At 37.9% G+C, this 24,099-nt stretch overlaps 1 protein-coding gene across 1 annotated transcript in view; it reads left to right on the top strand.

Moving 5' to 3' along the window:
* Positions 1-24,099, top strand: part of LOC139743338 (uncharacterized) — a gene marked incomplete at its 5' end in the record, with an annotated part of 200,183 nt that overhangs the window by 129,802 nt on the left and 46,282 nt on the right. The window contains 5 exons of the mRNA XM_071653828.1: positions 7,779-7,898; positions 11,369-11,472; positions 11,913-12,051; positions 15,233-15,322; positions 15,930-16,220. Of these exons, the coding sequence (XP_071509929.1) occupies positions 7,779-7,898; positions 11,369-11,472; positions 11,913-12,051; positions 15,233-15,322; positions 15,930-16,220 (744 nt within the window). The remainder of the gene's footprint in view (positions 1-7,778; positions 7,899-11,368; positions 11,473-11,912; positions 12,052-15,232; positions 15,323-15,929; positions 16,221-24,099) is intronic.

Below are 24,099 nucleotides of genomic sequence, written 5' to 3' on the forward strand. Positions count from 1 at the left end.
TTCGTACACATAAAATTTGCCATGACCCTCTTCCTGCACACACCACATGAATCTACCTCAGTGGCTGACAGTTCTCCTGCTTGTCCACTCACCATCACTCTCGTCTTCTTGAGATCTCAATATTCCTCTTGCAATCTCCTCAGGATAATAATGCATCTATCGTCCCTTTTCCTGGCATAAAGCCTTATTGCATCTCACTCAAAGTTATGATTTTCCAAATTCTCTTCTCCAATGCCCTCTCCACAATCTTCATTGCATGTTCTAGTAACTTCACTCCCCTGGATGCCTCACAGCTCATCATATCCCCCTTTCCTGTAAATATCAGTACCATCACACTTAGTGCCCAGTCATTTTGCATTCCTCTTCCCTCCAGTACACTCTGACAGAGTTCCATCATCACAACAATACATATCTCTCCACTTGCAATTATCATTTCTAGACTTACTTCTTAGAGACCAGCTGCTTTTCCTCTTTTGACTTTTCCTCATTGCCCCTCCTACTTCTTGAGTAGCAGTTTCTATCCTGTCATCCCATTCATTCTTCTCATTAATAATTCTCTCCACATACTCTCTCTAAACTCTTCCTCTGTCTTTCTCATTAAAATTCAACCTTCCATCATTCTTTCTCATGCACCTTCCTTCTTCAATATCTCTTCCATCCTTTTTCATTGACTTTATAAGCCTAAACTTTCTGTTTGGGTTTCCATCCAACTTGCTGAGCTCCTCCTCAGCCTCTTTCCTCATTGATTTTGCAAACACCTTCTTTGCATAATTCCTCATGCTCTTATACCTGTTGTTGCGACAAAGATTGTCGCCCCCGGCTCCGGGCGACAATCTTTGACGGAGTTGGCGTCAAAGATTGTCGCCCCGTCATAAATTGTCGTCTGGCGACAATCTTTGACGCTTGTGCAGTTCCCAATTTTTGACCTCGATGGCGACAATTTATGATGGCAAAAAAATTGTTGCGACATAAATTGTCGCCCAGTCAAAAAATGTCGCCCCTTACTCGGGGTGGTTGCTCCGGTGTTATGCTATGGTGGGATGGGTATGACTGGTTAGTTATGCATATGTGTGGGTGTGTGTGTGTGTTTGTGTGTGTGTGTGTGTGTGTGTGTGTTGGGGGCTGCATGGTATGTGCTATGTATGATTTGTGGGTGCGTACAATAAGTTACTTGTGTATGCGTTTGCGTATAGCTGTGTGTGTGTGTGTGTGTGTGTGTGTTTGGAGTATAATGATACAATATGTAGAAACTGTGCATGTGTGGTGGTTGTATAGTGGTAGTGGTTTGTTTGTCTGTGTGTATACGTGTGTCTATTTGTGTTTGTGTTTTAATGTTTTAAAAGGCATTCGAGGGAGGTACCCTCCCTAAATGTTATCTGCCTTTGTTCATTTTTTCACTGCAGTCATATTCTTCCATCAGTCTTAACTACAACTTCCATATCACTATTCTTTGTCATATGCACACCGCCAATACATATGTATTGTAAACAAACACAAACAAACACTCAAACAAATCCTCATAATGCAAATAAACCACCTCAACACTTTTTTTTTTTTGGTTTTTCCTTGATATTAATTGATTTCATTCAAATCATTCATAAATCAACCCATTCTAGATGTAACATGAACAAAAACGTTACAAATGCAATTCAAAACACAAACAAATCCGTTCGTCAATTTATACTACAAATAATCTCACTTCAACATAGATAACTCGATTATAAATCAACCCTACTAACAATTTCTTCATGAGAAAGTTTTGACATGTACCAAACCTATATCCCTTGAATATATTGGTTTGGATCATGTAACTCCTTCTTACTTACAAGGGCATATACTTACAAAAAAAACAAATACATTACACAAATCTAGAATGAAATCATTCATAAAAAACCCGACCAACCCTCCCCCCAAACCGAAACAAATCTACATCTATCCTAAATATCAAATCCCACCAAAATCTGTCTTACCATTTATAACTATCCTTCTTCAGATCAAATCCCCATCCCACCAACCCCCGATTAACCAAAACCTAAGTCATCCCACACCCACATTCACCAACCCACATACATACACACACCAACACACATACGCACACATGGGTGCTGTTCGTTATTCCGAAGGTTCGTTATTCCGAAGATTCGTTTTTCCGAAGGTTAATTCATTTATCCGAAACACACAAATTCCCTATACCTAGATGTTCGTTAATCCGAAAATGAATAAGGGTTCGTTAATCCGAACATTTGTGGCGTTATTCCAAAGGTTCGTTATTCCGAAGGTTCGTTAAATCTGAAAATGAATTCAGAATAACGAACCTTCGAAATAACGAAATGTAACCCACACAAACACACACACACACACACCCGACCTGATACCACCTTCCTTCCTGATGACGACTTCCCAATGTCGATACATAAGACATAATGGACCATATGCATAAAAGCAGCATCCGCCTGTACGCAAGCTCCACTCCGAATTCATATACAAATCCGTCAAACAAACTCATCAAACTCAAAGCTGCTGATAAAATCAATATAATGTTTATGCCAGCAACAGCTTATCCCTCCCCACGCGCAGCCAAAACACATACGCTGACATAAACACATTCTTCCATCATATACACTGACACGCACACACACGCACACACACACACACACACACAAACGGACACTAAATCATCCTGTGCGCGCGCACATACACACTTCCTGGAAACCTCACCATGACTTTTTACATGGCATGTTTGCATGGATGTAGCCATGTAAGTTATGTGTTGGTATTTCAATGACTATGTCAAGAACGATATTACCCAACAAAATGTGCTTCGAGGGCGGGCGACAATCTTTGCCGCCAGCCCTCATCAAAGATTGTCGCCAGATGACAATTTATGACGGGGCGACAATCTTTGATGCCAACTCTGTCAAAGATTGTCGCCCCCGACCCGGGGGCGACAATCTTTGTCGCAACACCTGTCTTTCATTTGTTCAGTCCTATCATTGCATAAGTCTTTGTGCACCTCTTTCTTGCTTGCTATTGCATCCCTCACCTCTATGTTCCACCACCATGTACCTCCTCAACATCTTCCCCCTTTCTTCTTTCCACTTACTTCATCACATGTTTTTAATACCCCTTCCTTAAAAGCTTTTCACAAATTTGGTGCAGCAATGCTTACTAGCTCTTTGGCTCTCTCCTTAGTTTTACTCTTATCTCTTCTACCCTTTTACTCTCGACCATTCCTTTTCTAACAAACTTCTTGAGCTTCATCTTATCCAAATCAGTAACTGCTAGCCTGTGTTGCGACAGGTTTTTCTCATTCCTCAGATACTTTCTCTGTTCTTTGCCAACCAACACAAAATGAATCTCTACCTCATTCCCTCGTGCACATTGTGTACTCTTTCTCTTTTCCATTTTTCTGAATTATGTACTGTACGAGCTGAAATTTTCGCGTACAGATATTTTCACGAATTGCTACTTGGAGGACATTTTCGCGTGTTGTTAATTTTGCGGTTGCGAGGGTCTAACTGAACTTACTAGTTATTCATGCATTGTTATTTTCACGGTTCAAAGGCGATTCGCAAAATTCGTGAAAATAAAACCACCGCGAAAATATCAGCTCGTACAGTATTTGCCACACACAACTCCTCATCGCAAAACTCCAATAGCATCCTTCTTTCCTTATTTCTCTCCCCAGTTACTGTATGTTTCCTCCATGCACACCTTCCAAGCTCATGATCCATTTCCCAACATGTCCATTAAAGCCAAAACATAGTTCTAGTACGTCTGCAAAAGTTGTCAAATTTCACTCCCAAATGTGCACGTATGCCTAAGAAATGTGTGGAATAACGCTGTAATAACAAGATGTTCTACAGTTAACGACAAAAATGCGAAATAATAACCAAAAAGGTTCGCCGGAGTCGCAGTCTCAGAACTTTCCCGATCGGGGTCAGGCTAAACTCGGACTCAGGGACAACACGGCCTCACTTTGACGGCGGGACGAATTGTCCCTCTGGACTGTACAGTGTTGTACTATGGGAGCGGCCTGTAGCGCTTCGTGTTCTGGCTGGTCACAGCTATGGTCCGAGTTGATACCAAAGACGCTTAACTGAAAAGACAGTAAAGTACGCGCTAATCCTGTACAAAACAAATGGACAGCGCGCGGTCCTCAAGCGTATTACACACATCACCTGAGACGCGCTGTCTTTGAAGTTGTTTTGTTGTTTATCAAGTGTCTTTGATTGTCTTTTAGTACGGCGATCACGAACTGCGTGTAAATTGTCTGAAATAGGGCCGAGTTTTCCCGAGACTGAGTTAGTCTGGATCCTTCTGGAATGAAAGTCGGTATATCGACTCTTATTTTTGATCTCGAAATAGTCCGAAACAACTCCTCATCCCGGCAAATTGCGTCAGCCAGGTAAGTTTCTTGGTAGACTCTTTCGATATATTGCAAGCAAATATGAAATGGTGCCAGACAGGTTCTCAAATCCTTACCAAAACTATGTTTTCACTTTAACCCATTGAGGATGGTTTGATTTTGCTACAACATGCATGTCGCATAGACACTTGCCCGAGTATACTCAGGACTCGTCCTCAACCAGGTAAAGTCACCCAATTCCAGAACTAATTCATCCTTGCTAAGCATAATCACTTGCCATTTCATCAAAGAACCTTTCTTTGATGACCCTTGTTCTCTCACTTTGTGGACAATAGCCACAAAGCACCCTTATCACTTCTTCCTCAAAGGCTAACACAACTGCTGTCACTCTGTCACTCTTTCTTCTTACCTCTGCTACCTTCTCACAGCTTTCTTCCTTCACCATGACTCCCACACCTCCAATTCCCTCACTATTTCCTAATCACCACAGCTTGTACCTTCTTCCTGTGGTCCCCACAAATCTCATCCCCAGGCCTTTCAATCTCACATCCACCCTCTCTATTCCTCAGTTCATCACATACCTCATTACCCCTTTCATGAACACTACCCATGTACCAACTTCCCAACCTCACCCCAAGCCGCTTGTCAGGCTGCTGGCCATCATACATTTTTAGCTCATCTGAGCCAAAGGCTCAAAAGTGAGCTATTGCAATCGCTCTTCATCCGGCATCCATCGTGCATCATCCGTTGTGCATAAACTTTTTACATTTTCATCTTCTTGAAAACCCCATAATGAATTTTCACCAAACTTAGCAGGTAGCATCCCTAGGGGGGATAGAATCTCAATTCTTGCTATCGCCAATGACATAAAAAGTACCCGGATGTGGCTTTTTCGTCAAGATTCAGTGCACTTCCGGGACTGGGGCACTTCCGGCGCGGGGCATATTTTGCACAGCGCTAGCGTGCGCGTACGTGTACCTTACCTATAGCGCCGCGCCAACCACGGATACTAGTACAGTAGGCGGCTGTACCCGAGCCAGCCAGTGGCCAGGCCTTTGATACTCGTACACTGTAGCTATAGCCCCCGCATTGCCCTAGGCCTTGCATTAGCATGCACCACCGCACGCATACAAGCTAGACATACCAGTACATCGTACTGCTTGATCATGCGACCGATGTGCACATCACTGATCAGTCATCTCTGCATGCGCTGAAAGTATGCTGGAAAATATTCACCCACCTGGATATCGTCATGGAATGCCCATCTTTTTTTTATTTGTTCTCTGTCGAGGTGCTGCGAACACAATCGTGAACAAACCGTGATCTCGAACTTATCCTGTCTCCAAAGCAATTTCTTCCAAGCAAGTACTACTACTAGTAAGTCGCGTGCGCGCTGCGCTGTGGTTATGGAGTCACCCGCAAACTTCACCCATGCAGCCACGTCACATCTTGCATGCCAGTAAGGGACCTATTTCTGTAGAATTTGTTCATTTATAGTCATGCGAACAACACATGGCAGCTTTGCAGTAACAACCCATAGTCGTATTAACAGCAATTTCTTAAGAATGGAGAAATTTCAAATCATATTAAAGCTAAAATTCAAGTCAAGAAAACAGTAAGTGCATGTAGAATACAGTCAGTTGTATGTGTAAATAGCATTAGTCACGTATCACGCACGTACGAACGGAAGTGACTTGGCTCCCGGACTATCCCATAATGCACCATAAATGATGCTTAAATCAACATCCAGGTACTTTTTACGTCATTGGCGATAGCGAGAATTCCTTCAAATGGGCACCATGCACCTCCTGGGGGGCCCGAGGGGGGCCCAATGCACCCCCAGTGAATAATCTTCAAAGATTTTTTGTAGAACCAGAAGTGATTGAGCTAAGATAATACAATGTGTCAGTATATTGATAACTGTTGTTTCAAGTTTGTTCATGGCAGACTCAGGGGTGCCCCCCCCCCCCCTCCCTTGTGATCCAGGGGAGTGGGATGGGTATAAATGAGGACCTAAATTGTACATGTTCATATTCTTTTTGAAAACCCCTTGATGAATGTTCACCAAACTTGCCAGGGGGTTAACATCTCAATTTGTTCAACTGGGTACCATGCTCTCCTTGGTGGCCCAACCCCCCCCCCCCCCACCCCAACATTGAGGAATATATGTATCTCCTTCTGTAGTCCGGGGGAGGGGGAAGGGGGGGGGAAGGGGGAGGGATCCAAATGCGGACCTAAATTGTACATTTCATTCTTCTTGCTGAAAACAACATAATGGATTTTCACCAAACTTGGCAAGTAGCATTCCTGGGGGGATAGGATCTCAAAGTATTTGAATGGGACCCATGCTTTCCTTTGGGGCCCCAGGGTGCCCAAACCTCCTAAATTAAAGGGAGGCAGTCCCGAGAATTTTCACTGTATGATAATTAAGAAGAGTAAAAAATATAACCTTTCACCAATTTATACACGTGGAAAGCAAACACTGTCTCTGTACACGATTTTTTAGAAATAATTCCTGCAAGCGATCTTGTAAGAGCCTGCAAAAAGGTGCAACGTCATTGATGCCCAACTCACTAAGTTGACAGCCTTGCCTCAGAAAACCAATTTAAGTGTTCAAAATGATCATATCTGATTTTGTTATAAAATGTGACAATATGTGGTTTTATTATTTCAAACAAAATATTTCAAGCTTATTCATATATATAATTAATATAAAAATAAATAGTAAACATGAATTTATAAATAACTAGGGAGTGTACGCATGACGAGCAGAACACGGCTGGGAAGAGTTGTGCCTCGGTGACGTCTAACTCTCCGCCAAGACTTGCTCATTAGCATATTCACCATGCAGATTCACACTTTTTCAATCAAAATTTACGAGCTTATTTGATGATTTGGAAGTTTGTTTTTTGGTGAAAGTAGTTCATTTATTGGAGGTACCAACAACAACATATTTTTTTTGGAAATTCGTGAGGACTGCTTTACTTTAAGGAATACTCAATGATATTCTTCTCTAGAATCAGAAGTGATAGAACTTTCAGTCTTTTTTTTTTCCAAAATGCACAATCCAACCTTCTATAAAGATGTACTTGGCAGGTATGTTTACCAGTGTGATGGAATATGCAAACGGACACCATGCCCCCAGCTCTCAAAACTGCCCCCGCCCCAAGTTTCCAATGTTCTCAGGTGAGCCGAGACACCCCCCCCCCCCCCCCCCCCCCCCGTCTCTTGTTTGTAAATCAAGTCATGCTCGCACAACCTAAACGAGGGTTTGCACCTGCAAAACTAGTTCAGGAGGGCAGAGACACCACTCCCTGAGACTCTCTTACGGAGGCCCCCCCATATATGAATGTATATTTGTGTATGTAAGCACTTCCACATGACAGAATTCTTGTGCATGTTCTTTCAGGACAACAATACAAGGGCTAAAGTGTTCCAGTCATTGGCCCAGCTGAGTGACAACCATGACAGTATGAGCCCACCTCAGGTGCGGAGCATGGAGATGTTGGTCAACAGCAATGCAAACAAGGTAAGGAAGTTAACTTTGTACTCTCTTTTAGAAATGAACAGTGTGACACTAAACATCGTGCAATCAACACTGTTTGTCATGACAAACGTTGCGGTAGTAGATGCAGTCACTGACACGCATGTGAGAATCTGCAACAGTCCAATCACTTATTAGTTCATCAATCTAATAAAACATTGAAATGATACAGAAAACCATGATATTTTGTGCAAATTGATAGGTATGATAAAGTGCTTCGAATACCACATAATGAGACTAAGAAGTAAAAAAAATAAAATTAGGAAATGAAATGATATAATAAATGTTAATTTATAAGCCTCAATAATTATGTGATAATTGGCAGGTATGATAAGGGCTTCAAATCCCACATACTATGACTAAGTTCACTATGTCTAACTTATTCAATTTTGAATTGAGACACACAAAACAAGACTTTTCCATGACACCACATATTCATGAAATGATTATATCGAACATATTGGTATACTTACTTCTATTTTTAGATAAATGAAATTCAGCTGTGAGAAAAAAAAAAGCTCAGTTTGGCCGAATATGGGCATATATAGACTGAGTTTGACCATGAAGACTAGTAGCAATCTGAACACACTCATAATTTTTTTTTCTATTATCATTATTATTATTGCCTGATCAGACTACCAAAACATATCATTTCTTACATAATGGCCCAGTATCTGCGCAGTTGCTGCTGAATGAGAAGACTACGTCAGTGTATGATGTCACATGCATAGAACGATATAAGGAAAATATAGAGATGATTTCACATTTTATTTTTTGAAAATCTGTGCACATTTCCTCAGTTTGTCACTGATGTATGTTAAGGGTAATATTATTCCCCGTTTTCTGAAAGAGGCAAGTCAAGTGTTCTATATTATTCAAGAAATGTGAAAATATGTTGAATTTTCTTCATATTTTCTGTAAATCTTTCTCCACATGTAACATCACAAGCTGTAGTAGTCTTTTCATGCAGCTGTGACTGAGCAGAAACCTCAAAAATTCATAACGTTTGAATGGATTGTCCAATTTTCCTCAAATTCTCACTGATGTGTTCTACTAATATTTTTTTTTATTTTATCAAAACATAGTTATTCAGGATTGCTTGATCAGCATGAGCCATTTTTCATCAAGGTCCTGAGATAAAACATAAAAATACAAACAAAAATTCAATCATTAGAATGAATTGTCATCAGTATAAAAATCCAAATCAGCTGAAGTAATTTTGATATTGCTGCATCCACTCGATCCACATGTCTATGCAAGGTGAACTTGTCCTTTAATGTTGAGCCTTGACTTATATTTTATGTGTGTGTGGTCACATTCTGTGCATGTACACTCAGCAAAAAAAGAAAGTAAACACTTTTTCGAGTTCATATTTTTCATAGAAGATTTTAATCAAAATCAATGTATTACCGGGTATATACCATATTAAAGGTAATTTAATTGCCTATCAAGCTAGTAGGTTAATACAAAAGGAAATTTTACACATGAGTGAACACATTCGTTTTTGTCCTCCAAAGCACAAAAGTAAGAATTGCAAAAAATTGACATGCTGCCTTTCATTTGCAAATACCCTTCACGATAACAATGACAACAAAAGACAAGTTTAACACAATAGGCGTTTTCACATCAGCCCAATGTTTCGAAATAGCGCGCTATTTTGCTAACTATTTTCTGCGAAAAATATCTCGAGCTTGGATTTTTATCGGACTGATGTGAAAACGCCTAATGAGAGAAATGAATGAAATAGCAAAAATAAGTTTTGTTCTCGTTATCTCTTTATAACCTCCAACAAAAAACAAAATGGGGCACGAAAGGGGGAAAATAAGAATTTTCTGTCAACTCAAACTTAAAATGATATAGGGAGTAATATGCATAAACATGGTTAAATGAACAGAATTTTTTTATTAAAGAACCAAACATTATTGACAATTTTCTAATGTAAAAAACAAACAACTAAAATTTCTGTCTTTTTCGTCGAGCCCACCGGAGGTGAGGGAGGCTAAGGGATCGCCTTGGGCGTCCGTCCGTCTGTCGTCTGTCCGTAACGCTACAAAAACTTCAATAACTCTTTACTCTGGGCTTCAATTGCAATCAAACTTCGAGGGAAGAGGGGTCATACAAAGTTTCACATTTTATAATATATGAAGGTCACCTCAAGGTCAAGGCTCACAGGCAGGGGTCAATGAACTTTTAGAGCCCAATGTTCAGTTATGAGGAGTTTCTATTATGGGTCATAACTTTTGATCCATAACTCCATTTGTGACCAAACTTGGATGGTAGATGTCCCTTGGGGAGTGGATGGTCACCACAAGGTCAATGGTCACAAGCATGGGTCAACAAACTTTTAGAGCCCAAGTTTTTATGGCGCGTTTCTATTATGGGTCATAACTTTTGATCCATAACTCCATTTCTGACTAAACTTGGATGGTAGATGTCCCTTTGGGAGTTGATGATCACCACAAGGTCAAAGGTCAGAAGCAGGGGTCAACGAACTTTTAGAGCCCAATGTTAAGTTTTTATGGCTCGTTTCTATTATGGGTCATAACTTTTGATCCATAACTCCATTTGTGACTAAACTTGGATGGTAGATGTCCCTTGGGGAGTGGATGGTCACCACAAGGTCAATGGTCACGAGCATGGGTCAACAAACTTTTAGAGCCCAATGTTAAGTTTTTATGGCGCGTTTCTATTATAGGTCGTAACTTTTGATCCATAGGTCTGTTTGTGACCATACTTGGATGGTAGATGTCCCTTGGGGAGTGGATGGTCACCACAAGGTCAAAGGTCACAGGCAGGGGTCAACAAACTTTAAGGGCCCAATGTTAAATTTTTATGGCACGTTTCTTTTTTGCCATTAATTTTTACCCTTTCATATCTCTTTTTGTCTGTTATCTCTTTTTTTATCTGTTATATCCCATTCGCGTACAATTTCTTGTACGCGAATGGGCAAGACACACTATGGCACTTGCCTTGTTGTTAATTATTGCTTCTTCTCTTATTTCATTTGAATGTAGATTTGACAGAAGATTCTTCATTTCCCTCCATTATTTTTAGCCTTCATTGATCTTTGGGGCTTTGAAGATATCATGGAGATCATAGGTTTATTTTTGCAACTTAATTCATGTTGCTTTTTGTGTGAAATTTGTTGTTTGTTCTCATTGTTATATGGAAGGGCGCCTACGCATGAATGACAACTTGCTCAGTTTTGCAATTTTCACTTTTGTGCCCTGGAAGAGAAAAACGAAGGTGTTCACTCGTGCGTAAAGTTTTCCTTTTTGTTGACCTACCGAATTGTTAGCCAATTAAATTATCTTTAATACACGTATGGTGTATAATACATGAACTTTTAGCCAAATATTATATGAGAAATATAATCTTGAAAAAGTGTTTACTTTCTTTTTTTGCTGAGTGTACATTGCACTTTCTACCATAAAAATTTTGTTCACCATGTTCAGGAATTACCACAGGACAGACTAATGGCAGTGCAATATGCTGCAACCGCCTTCCCTGGTAACCATGTTGCCTCCAAGTACATGTTACTCTCAGCATGTGGAGATGAGTAAGTGTGATTCATTACATTTGAAGGTTTGACAGCATGGATGACAAATCTGTGAGAATCACTCCTGGCAAAGCCGTAGTGATGTTATCAGAGTCAACTTTTAAAGCAGAAGCAAACATATTGTGATTACATTGTAAAACAGTGAAAACATCCAACATTTTTCTGGTATTTGAAAACAATTGACAATGTACATGTATGAGAAAAAAAAAGTGCATGTACATAGCAGAGTCACATACTTTTTCACATAAGGAAAAGATAAGAAAAAGAAATGAAGTGCAATTCAGAGTACAAGATTAAATGAGCCATTGAGTCGTCATGCATAGCAGGCTTTTTTTTTTACCTGGTGTCTCCGAAAATGTAGAAGAAATTTATCATTTGATTTTTAGATGCCATATGTAAAACACTTATGGTACATTCAATTCATTTTCCATCAACATAAGAAATGAAGTTGTGAGGACTGAAGCTACAAACATCATCAAAATGCAAGCCAGGATTGGTGAAATGGATATTGAGTCAGAGATGCCTACACACAAAGCTCTGCCCTCCTTCCCTCAGATGATAAGCTATGTGAGACAAAAGGTCAGTTTACCAAGCATGTTCCTCTGCCTTCCTGTTTAACTAGAAACATGATGCTAGTGAGTAAGAAACAAAAGTGAATTTTCAAATTAATAGTTTTGCTATGACCAGAATCACTTGAGAGACTAAAATTTTGTTAAATTGAGTATGAAGTGATTTCTTACTGAGTTGGAACATTACCCCTTACATGAATGAACTTGAGTAAACATGCCATTTTTTTTTTTTTTAACTGTAGTGTATCTGCCTAGGCCATATATGAATTTATAATCCACCATTTCCAGCAAATTCTTGATCGACCGCCTTAATATTCACAGACTGTACATTTTCAGGGGCAGATCCAGGAATTCTGTAAAAGGGTGGTGCCTTTACAAAATTTAAGGGGGGTGCATGCACCCCACTTCCCCCCCCCCATTTTTCTCTTTATTTCTTTTGTTTTAACAAAAAATAAAGGGGGTGTGCACCCTGTGCGCCCCTGCCTGGATCTGCCACTGATTGTGATACGAAATAAATAAAACTTTAGAATTATGAAAATACTCATTTGGGTTTATTTCTACATGTCTGTCATTTCAATTAAGCTTGTCAGTTGAGTCTTGTGATTGTATGATAAGTATGTAGATTTCAAATGGATATAAGACAAGCAATTAGCTGTACCTCTCTACTTAAACTTTATGGTTTGTTCCTCTTTCTACTCTCACATTATACATTCCTACTTGTTTTTTCTGTGCTTGATACATTAACATCTGACTGAATTGTCAAAACATTCAGGTAGCTTGTTTCACTGTTGAAGGGAAATGTAAAACAGGAGGGCACTTACTTTTATCATTTCAGTAATACTGTGCATGTCACACATTTAATGCATTGGAATGGGACTCGTGAGACAATTTTGCAAGTGATTGAATTCATGATAGTTAAAGGGGGTATCTCACTGAGCTGTAAATGTTTGCGAATGCAACAAATTCTATTAAGGAAATTTAGATTTCGCCAGGCTTTGTGTACAGTTGCAATCAAATTTGCAAACAGTTTTCATTGTCATAAATGTTTTTTCTTGTTGCAAAGAATTTTCAACATGCTTTGTGACCAGAAATTTTGTTTACGACATTGAAAACTGTTTGCAAATTTGATTGCAATTGTTTTCAAATTTAATTGTAACTGTTTATGAACCCTGAAATTCCCTAGAATTAACTACACTCACAAACATTTGCAGCTCAGTGAGTTACCCCCTTAACCAGAGTGATGGAATGAGAAATAAGTATACCCTTTTTCAGGAGAAGCATTTGTGAGTTCCCCCCCCCCCCCCCCCTCCTGGGCAATATAGAGTATGTTTGTAGGATTTTTGCATGTCATTAATTTCGGAATATCATTTGACTTGCAAAGTTTAGTATTAAAATAGAAACACGAAATGTACAGCATATGAAGTAGTACAGTCAACTCCGCGTAAGTCGAAGTCAAAACTTGAAGAAAAATCGACTTACGATTTTTGTACTTATTACAACACAAGAGCATTCCACCCAGCTCGACGGCAGCCAGAAAGCCATGAGGTGTGGGTGGCAGAAGCAGGGAGAATTTAATCTCTTTATTTAGATTGTCATAGTGCATCATTCACTAAAAGAACATGCATTGTACAATACCTCCGTACTCCTGTGACAACTGGAACAATCTGGAACAGTAAAGAACACGATTTAAAAAACAAACTCGTTCGTATGCATATTCCAGTGTTATAAATCTACAGCTTCCATGAACAATGTTTGGATTTGATGTACATTGTACACGAGCTTATGTATGTATCGTCTCGCGCTACTTCACCCGCTTGCTATTCATGTACACCCATGGCCATCCGGAACTTGCACACCAAGTAGACAAGTTCAAAATCACTGCAGCACACAGTGCAAGTATTAGTCATACGCAAGACTGAACATGACATTGGTAGTCGTGTGTGTACTTAGGATAGATTTACATTGTTCTGCAATGGCAAAGCACTTGTTAACCTCTCAAATCACTCACATCAAATGTGATTGTTTTCCTTCGCTTCAAATTCCCCTTTCGGGCATCCGATGGATTTTCACCAGCATGTATGATTTTATCCTTGTCTGGCAAGATGTCTGACAAACCCTGTTTGGTTTCATGTTGAACTTTAATGCAACATCTTTCCTCTTCATAGTCAGATTTTTTCCAACAAACTTGATGATTTCATACTTCTCGTCATATGATTTCGTATTCAGTTTTCTCTTGGTAGCCATACTAAACGGGAGCTTCAACAGAACAGAGTGAGTGAGTGAGCTAGCGAGTGGAAAGTGAAGGTTGCTTCATAGATGCGGGCTCAGCGATTATGCCCCAGCTTATTAAACCAGATTTCTAATGCTTTCTTTTAACATTCCATGCACAATCATGACTTTTTTCGAACACTCCTAGAGTGTACCATACAGAACTAAACTGAGCCAAAAGCAGACCACTTGCCGATGTGCTCCAAAAGGGTTCCAAAAGCATACCAAAAGTTTGCATGTGGAGAAGCATACCATGCACATAATATGTCATAATGCAAAGAGTTCATTCTCTTTGTGCAGGACATCTGTCGGTAGTTTAAGCATGCCAGGTGAATGACCCTCTTGCTACAAAACTTGTGACCCCCTCTAAAAATAACTAATGAGGTACACTTTCCTCAACGAGTTCTCAAACGCTCCAAATCTGGAACAGTTGAGTTTGGTACGCTTTGGTTTAGTTCGCTTTGGTTTGCTTCAGAGCGCTTGAATACACCTGAAGAGTCTTTGCCAATACTTGCTATCTTCTTCCCTTCCGTCTTTCTCATATCACTGTGCAACAGCAACATGTGTATTAGTGTGAGATACATCAATGATCCACAAATAAAATGAAAGATTTTATTAAAACTGTAATAATGTATGGTGCTGAGGACAAAAAAAAAGATGTTTAATAAATTCATGAGAGCGTTACGACCTTCCCCACCCTCACAATCAAATAATCCTCATTGCCTGTTATTGTCATGTTTTCTCCTTCTCTCTTCTTTGAGGTATCGTTAACAAATATCTTTCCTGCAGACAGATGATTGATTTTATGTCGTGCCCATATCAAACTTACTTTGTACATAGCTTGGACATGTATAATTTTGATTGTGGTTTCTGTTGCATGCATTGTACTGATGTTCATCATTTTCATTGTCATTGTCAAACAGGCAATTGACAACCTCCCAAACTCCAGCCAGAAATCTCAAGGACCTCTTGGGGTCTTCACAATACCTTTTAAAGCATTGGTATATGAAAAGGTAATAGACTAAAAAATTCCTTGTGCATGGTGTTATTGAATTAAGTCACTTATCAGTATGATCTAATTTGTGCTTATCTCATCCCTAATCTCTCCCCTATGTTGGGTGTGAAATGTTCATGACAGACATTGTTTTATGTATCATCCCCTCTCTAGCAAAGCAATGCATTTTCCCATAAATCAATATAATTTTCTTTGATTACTGATACTTCCATCGTATAATTTGTGAAATTATTAAAGTCAAAATAAGGGTGTTCATAAAAATGAAATAATACAAAGAAAAATAAAGTAAAACAATAGAATGAGAAATATCAATAAAATGTGTCAAAGAATCTGCCCAACAGATTTTATTTATGACTAAGCATTATTTGCTCAGCGATAACCAAATTCCAAGCCACTTTGCACGTTCAAATAAGAAATATGGGCAGGGTATGAGATGTTGCAAAAATATATGTGAGAACAAAGTATGTCTTGCAAAGCCTGCTATTTGCAAGATCTGTAAGCGACTGAAATTTTGTATTTTAGTCGCTTTGTCTTTAAATCTCAGCTTTAAATTTTTAGACTAGCTAATTACGTACAGAATCTTGTATACTGTATTTGTTCATCAGGTGGCAGTATTTCTTCGAATGTGCCTGGCGTATTCTGCTGGAACCTCCCCTAATGCATTCAAGACTGCAGAGATGATGCAGCAGGGACCCATCATGAACACTTATGTCAATGACCTCATAGAGAGGTATGCAGGGGACCCATGTGGTCCTGTCTTAACCTACATGGGTCTCCTTCGCCAGTATGTCTCAGCCATTGGGGATGGCAGGGGCCTCTACTCTCTCCTGGAACTTGTTGCCATGGCACCAGAAAAACTTGCGCAGCAGTTTGTCAAGAAGGTTGACAGTCTCAAGGTGAGGAGCCTAAAACTTTTCCTCTGTTTTTATGTGCTAAGAATGTGTATTTATGATTGCCATCCACTATTTGCTTATGCTGTAAATGCAATCAGGGCTGAGCAAGAGTGCAGATTTAGATCAACAGTGCATTGCGATTATATATTACAATGTGAAAAAAAAAATTGCTTATATTAAATATGCATCCTAATGTAATACTAACGTTGGTCATCACATTCTGTTTGCACTGTCTCTTGCTCATTTCTTCTTTAAGGGACTGTAGAATTCCAAGTATGTATCTGTCTTCAGACCATTACCTCTTTAATTCTCCAAAACTATAGAGTACAGGACACATGCCACTGGTACCCACATCCTGGGCCATTCTCACTTAAAGTGTCTTTAATACAAGGATACAAGATACAAGGAACTTTATTGTCTGTTAAAAATACAGAAATTCGTCTTCCACTGGCATAACAAAGGAAAAAAGAGCAGACAGCATGTATTGCATGTATTATAATAATAGTATATACACGTGTAACAAACAGGCAGACAAAAGCATTGAACAGACAGTGTCTTGAATAATTTAGATAAGAAGTCTGTAATTCATATAAAAAATATATACACAAACACCCGCATGAAGGTACACATACATTTTTTTTGGTTTTTCCTTGATATTTTATTGATTTCATTCAAATCATTCCTAAATCAACCCATTCTGGATGTAACATGAACATAAAAGGTACAAATGCAATTCAAAACACAAACAAATCCATTTGTCAATTTATACTGCAAATCATCTCTCTTCAACATAAACAACTCGATTATAAATCAACCCTACTGACAATTTCTTCACGAGAAAGTATTGACATTTACCAAATAAATATCCTTTGAATATACTGAATCATGTAACCCACATTTACAAAAGCATATACATGAAAAGACTAAAAAAAATATGTTAAACAAATCTAGAATGAAATCATTCATGAAAAAACCCAACCAACCCTTCCCCTACCAACAAAACAAAACTACATCTATCCTAATTATTAAATTCTACTAGTATCTTTCATACAATTTATAACTATCCTTCTTCAACTCAAGTCCCCATCCCCACCAACCCCCGATTCACCACACCCACAACCACAGCCACCAACCCACATACACACCAAACACCAATACACAAACACACATACACCCCCCCACACACACACACACCCGAAACGATACCACCTTCTTTCCTGATGAACGACTTCCAAATGTTGATATGTAAAACATAATGGACTGTATGCATAAAAGCAGCATCCGCCCGCACGCAAGCACCGCTCCAAATTCAAATACAAATCCGTCAAACAAAACTCATCAAACTCCTAACTGCTGATAAAATCATCTAACCTTTATGCCAACAAAATCTTATCCCTTTCCGCGCGAGGCCAATAACACATTATATTACCTTCACAAATGATAACTACTAAAAAAAAAATAAAAAATACTCAGGCTCTTGTTTCAGAAACATTTTCCCATTTCAGCAAATGTAATCCCAACTTATTTCTTTTTAAAGCAATTTCTTTTTCTTCATCCCGAAATCTATTATTCTTTTATGAATTTCCTCAAAAGTAGGAATTGTTCCCTCCGACCTAGATCTAAAAATGATATATTTCAAAATAAAAATCATTGTATTATAAAGCTTCATTTTTGGGTCCCTTCCCATAACACCGAAATGAACACCTTTCCAATCTATATTTCAAAGATCTGTCATCTCAAACCTATCTATCACTTTCTGCCACAAATTCTTAACATACACACAATCCCAAAATAAGTGTTTATATGTTTCTACCGATTGCTCACAAAAAGAACACCGGTTATTTTCAACGAAACCAAGCTCAAAAAGATTTTCCTTTGTATAAACAGCTCCTTGTAATAATCTATACTGAAATTCCCTGAGTTTTGATAAAAGTGTTGTCACTCGTGGTCTTAAAAATATATATGTAATTTCCTTTTTCGAAAACAAATAATCATTTTGGCCATCTTTAATTCGTAAAATGTATGATCGCTGTAAATTTGTAACTAAGAGTTCATACACCTTTCTAAATGAAACATCTTTCAATAAAGTTACATTGTCAAAAATTTTTAAAGAAATATTATATTCCTCTTTATCAACCGAATAAAAATCATACATATTTCCCTCAAATTTCTGGCTTCTTACAACAACCTCCCCTATTTTCCAAACTTTAACTATATTTTCATTATCTAATCCTAACCTGTGAAAATATACTGCTGCTCTAATACAATCTTTTTCCAAAATTTGCTTTACTAAGTGAATATTTTTCCTATACAAATTTTCACACACCAAAAAATTCCCTTTACACAAATAATCCTTATTATTAAAAAAAAATTGGATTAATCTTACCTTCTTGATAATTCTGGTTATTCTCCATTTCTTGCCATGCCCTCAAAATTTCTAAATAAAACAATGGTACTTTAAGCTTTAATAATCGTATATCATAATTACACAAAAATATAAATCTTCCTCCCACAGTCCTAAAAATGTAATTTAAAAAAAGTTTCCATCCCATAAGCTTCTCGCCGTATAACAATCGCTTCAACCACATAATTCTTTGACTCTTGACAAATAATTCAAAATTTGTCATTCTGAGGCCACCCTCACTATAATCCTGATAACATATAACCCTTTTGATTTGGTCTTTACCATTCCATATAAATTCAAAACAAATTTTATTAATACCTGCCACTACCCACTTTGGAACCTCTACTGATGAAGAAACATAAATATAATTTAGACAAAGCATATGTTTTAAGCAAATATATTTTTCCCATTACAGTTAAATCTCTTTGTCTCCACCATCCCAAAAGTCTTTTAATCTTACTCAATATCTCTTTATAATTCAGTTCTTCTCTAACCTTAATATCCAATGCAAAATACACTCCTAAAATCTTTATTTCAGTTACAACATTGCCCATGGGTAACCTTTCAGATCCTCCCTTTTTCTTCCCTATCCTCATTACCTTTGTTTTATCAATATTTACCTTCAAACCACTTAATTCATAAAAATCCATAAATATTTCCTGTATTCTGATAATTGACGACCTATGTCTAACAAATAAATTCATGTCATCAGCATATAAAACTTGCTGAACCTCAAAATTATCAAACTGAAATCCTCTAATCCCATTATCTCTTCTCACCACCTGTGCCAAAATTTCCATTACCAACAAAAACAAATGTGGTGATAATGGGTCACCTTACCTCACCCCTCGCTTTATATCAAAATAACCTGTCGAAACACCTCCATTCATAACACAACTACTAATTCCGTTATACATGATTTTTACCCAGGAACAAAATGACTCACCAAACCCAAATAATTCCAACGCTTTAAACAAAAATTTGTGCGAAACTGAATCAAATTCTTTTTCAAAACCAACTGCTATCAAATATGCCTCTTCTTCACAATAATCATTACAATAAAAAATCATATCATCTATCAAACGCAAAGCCTCACCAATATACCTGTTTTCTATATAACCAACTTGATCCAAATGAACAACCTCATGTAAAACTCCCTTTATTCGCTTTGCCATTATCTTAGAAAGCATCTTATAATCCGTATTTAACAAAGTAATCAGTCTATAATTCTTTATATACAATGAATCTTTACCCTCTTTTTCAAGCAATGTTATTACACCTTGTTTTTGAGACGTTGCTAAACAACCTTTCTCAAACGCTTCGTTAAAAACTTCAACCAATAAACTTCCTATCTGTGGCCAAAATCTAAGATAAAATTCAACTGTGAATCCATCATTTCCAGGTGATTTATTCAATTTCATACTTTTTAAACACTCCCAACATTCTTCTCTAGTAATTTTTCCTTCACAAAAACTCTTACTTTCATCACTTAATTGAGGAATATCTTACAAAATACACTTTCTCTAAAATCATCACACACTAATTCATTTTCTGAATACAAATTTGTATAAAAATCTCTAATTAATCGCATTATCACATCCTTATCTTTATCTCCCTTATCATCACATATTTCCCATATAACCGTTTTCTCTTTATTCGCCTTAAGCAACTGCTCAAAATACTCTTGATTCTGTTTACCCTCTTCATACCAGACCACTCTTGACCTAACTGTTAATCCATCCATATACACATTATACAATTTCTTCAATTCAGTTTTTTTACTCTTTATATCCTTTAAAATTCCACCACTATCAGGAGACCGTCTCCTGATAGCATCACTATCAGGAGACCGTCACTATCAGGAGACAGTCACTATCAGGAGACCGTCTCCTGATAGTGGTGGAATTTTAAAGGATATAGAGAGTAAAGAAACTGAATTGAAGAAATTGTATAATGTGTATATGGCTGGATTTACGACAAAAGATCCTTCTCCAAAATATCTATTTCATATTCCAATTGCTGTATACTTGATCTTCTCTCCTTTGATTTTTTTCTTCGAAAATTTCATTGCAAAATTTCTCATTTTAATCTTTAAAAAATCCCAGAAAGAAGATTTAGTATCAAACTCCGTCAACCACCATAATTCAATACTTTTTATTTCTTCAATCATTCCCTGTACAAATTCCTTATCAAAACACAAACTATCATTAAATTTCCAATACGACTTCCCATAACTTTCATTATGTCGAATAGATTTCAATTGTAAAAAAATCCCAGAATGATCAGGTGCTACTGATGATATAATCTCACATGTTCGTACTGAACGTTCCAAATCCTTTGATATAAACCAGTAGTCTATCAAAACGACTTTGAACCAGCGGAGCAATTTGCCTGAAAGTAAATTGCTTTAATATTGGGTTCCGTTTCCGCCATATGTGTGGCGCTCCGTCGGAATGAGTCAAAAGTCGCAAAAAATGAAATCGAAGTTATGCCTATAAGTGAATTCTACAGACTCTAAGCTTTACACTGATATGTAATACAACTCATTTTGACATCCCTATAGATCATAAAAACGAATATTAACCACGTTTGTTATGTCAGTTGATTTTCTAAATAACGGAGAAAATCGCTCTCAAAGTTCAGGCTATGTTCATGCTCACAACCTGTTTCTTTCACGGGACGAAACAATACAACTGTCCTGCTTAGCGACGGCGTTTACGCTCCATCGCACGCACTACTGTATAAGGCGATAGCTTGGGTACGTAAGATAATCAACCAATCGCAGGACAGGTCTATCATTAACGATTCTGACCAATACGGCAGCCCGAATGTAAACTTCGGCGCGTTTGTGTCCGTGCCGCTGCCGCCGCATGAATGAGTCGGTACGCGTTGTGTGTCGGCTGCGTTGTGGTTTGCCGCAAGTTTTTAACTCACAAACGATAGGAAATAGTAGAAAGAAAAGAAGGCACGCAGTGCGTCTTACGAGAAGCGTCTTTTAGCGAGGGCGTTGATCGCTTCCATTCTCCTCCCATGTTGTTGTCAATGGAAACTAAAGAGGATGCGTTCAGCAAGTACCAATACCTAAATAGAACCTGAGAACCTATTGTAGGCGGGCACGCAATGTGTCTTACGAGAAGCGTCTTTTAGCGAGGGCGTTCATCGCTTCCATTCTCCTCCCATGTTGTTGTCAATGGAAACTAAAGAGGATGCGTTTAGCAAGTACCAATACCTATTAAATAGAACCTGAGAACCTATTCTAGGCGGGGGTTCAAAAGACAGCATCGGTAGAAAAAGTCAATGAAGTTGATTAACGATAGTCGTCTTTTGAGATCGTGTTCTTTGCGTGTACTTAAAACCCTCAAATTACGCACATGGTCGTAATGTTGCAGAGCATCAAAAACTGCTTTCGCGTCTTTTCTGCTGCAGCTGTATACAGCCGTAACATTATGAATTCCCGCCATATTAAAGGCACATTTCCTTTATAGGCGTTGCGTGCACAGTAATTATCGCTTATCACGCTTGCCAATGCTGCACATATTATACGTATCAGAAGCAAAGGTTGATGTAGGCTTGACAGCTTCACGTTGGATTTACAATGATTCTCAGTCACTTTTCTAATAGCATAGCATATAAAAAAACAATTAACTTGTTGTAGCTTAAGCGGAATTATTTTTTTTTACATCACATGTGCAGTTACAATCTTTCTGCGTTTGAGAAGTGGATCATGAATAATAATACTGAAAAATATTCGGAATTAATACTTAGGCCTTCTTCACTTCGTTTTGTATTCACAAACCTTATCAGAAAAATGATTGCTTGATTACTTTCGGCAGTTCGGGTAAAGGAACTACCGGAAAGGAACCGCATTTAATTTTCTTTTTAACGAACCTAAGCTAATAGCAAACCATATTTCATTGTGTGATTAACGAACCTTCAGAATAATCAATTGTATTACCCCCCTCCCCCAAGGAAAAAAAAAAGCATTTCAATGTCATGCGTTGTCAATAGCGATAAAAGGCCCGTTTTTATTTCGTAGTGTGTCTCAGTACTCCTGTGCTTATTTCTAAGGATGTGCCTCTCTTAATGATTGCGATTGATGTTCAACTATTTCTTTCACGCGAGCTTGAACAGGAAGAAGCTAAAATTCAGGCAAGGAGACGAGTTTTCTTCCATGAGATGCAATCATTAAGACACATCTATTCACGAAAGTTGTGTGATTGCTTACATGGCTTATGTGTTAAAGAATTGTGTCCATTACATGAATCAAGCACTATACAAAACGGTTGAAATCTACTGAAAGTCGAACTTCGTTTTGTTTTTTGTTTTTTGTTCAATTTCATTTCAGTTTTAAGCGGGGATAGACTAGAAATTAGTTTGTCTATACTGGCAGGAGACATTACAGTTTTCCAGTACATGCTCCGCATTTAAACAGTCGCCATATTTTCGTGGTCAGAATCAGATAATGGACACGTGATATATTATAAAAATGAAAATAGAAAACAACGAACACGCCATATGTACAAACATTATGAACTTCAATGAATTAAACTTACCTGTGATATTCTGCGTAAAAAACAAGCACGCCGATTAAATGATTTAATATAATTAATAGAGCACACAGCGATATCATGCATGGCAGATCAAATCAAGTTCAATTGGTGAGAAAGCTAAATGAAGTTAAATAGTTGACTTCTTTTCGTTTCTCTTTCAATTCATGAAAACAGAATTACATTGTATATCTATTGAAGAGGATTGTCTCTGTTGCGAACGATCGCCATTATATATAGCACTGTTAGTCTCCTGCGCAAATCCGAATCCCTTAATACTTTAATTTTTGCTTGATAATGTAATAACCCTGCTTATAATTTCATAAAGGACTCGCAAATTCAAAGTTTCAAACCGTATACTAAAACATTATATTGTATACGGTGTATTTCAAAAAACATTTTGAATGCGTTGCGTGTTAGCATGTCAATAGCACCAATCTGCCTTTTATTTTCCGTACGTAAAGCGAACAGAAACGTAACCAAATGTTACAAAATACAGTGAAATGCATTGTACGGCGTGGTACTATCATTAGAAGTATATCCCATTCCTTTTATTTGCTTGAACCAAACCATGTGTCATTTTCGTAGCGACATCACTAGGAATTAGAATGTATGAAGATAATCGTTACTCATTTTTTTTTTTGCGCTACTATTATAGCATTTACATTTTCCAACTTTTATTGACATGCAGTACTATGTTACTGTATTGCTACAATTACGAATGTTGGTTATGAATTCAAAAGACTGGTTTATTAATCGAACTACAAAGGTAATAGCTGTTTTGAAAGTACTTCGATACAAGTTCAAAACGCGATCGAAGTCATTGTCATATAGGGGGAACTGATATCTCTAGAAAACTTGTTTAGGCTAGTAAAGATTGCCGTATAGGCAATCTTTGTAGAAAGTTTTGACTTAGGCCATCTTTTGAGTA

This window comes from Diadema antillarum, unplaced genomic scaffold, assembly GCF_040938485.1.
Source record: "Diadema antillarum isolate AM-2024a unplaced genomic scaffold, OU_Dant_1.0 seq00001070_RagTag, whole genome shotgun sequence".
In the NCBI taxonomy this organism is placed as follows: Eukaryota; Metazoa; Echinodermata; class Echinoidea; order Diadematoida; family Diadematidae; genus Diadema; species Diadema antillarum.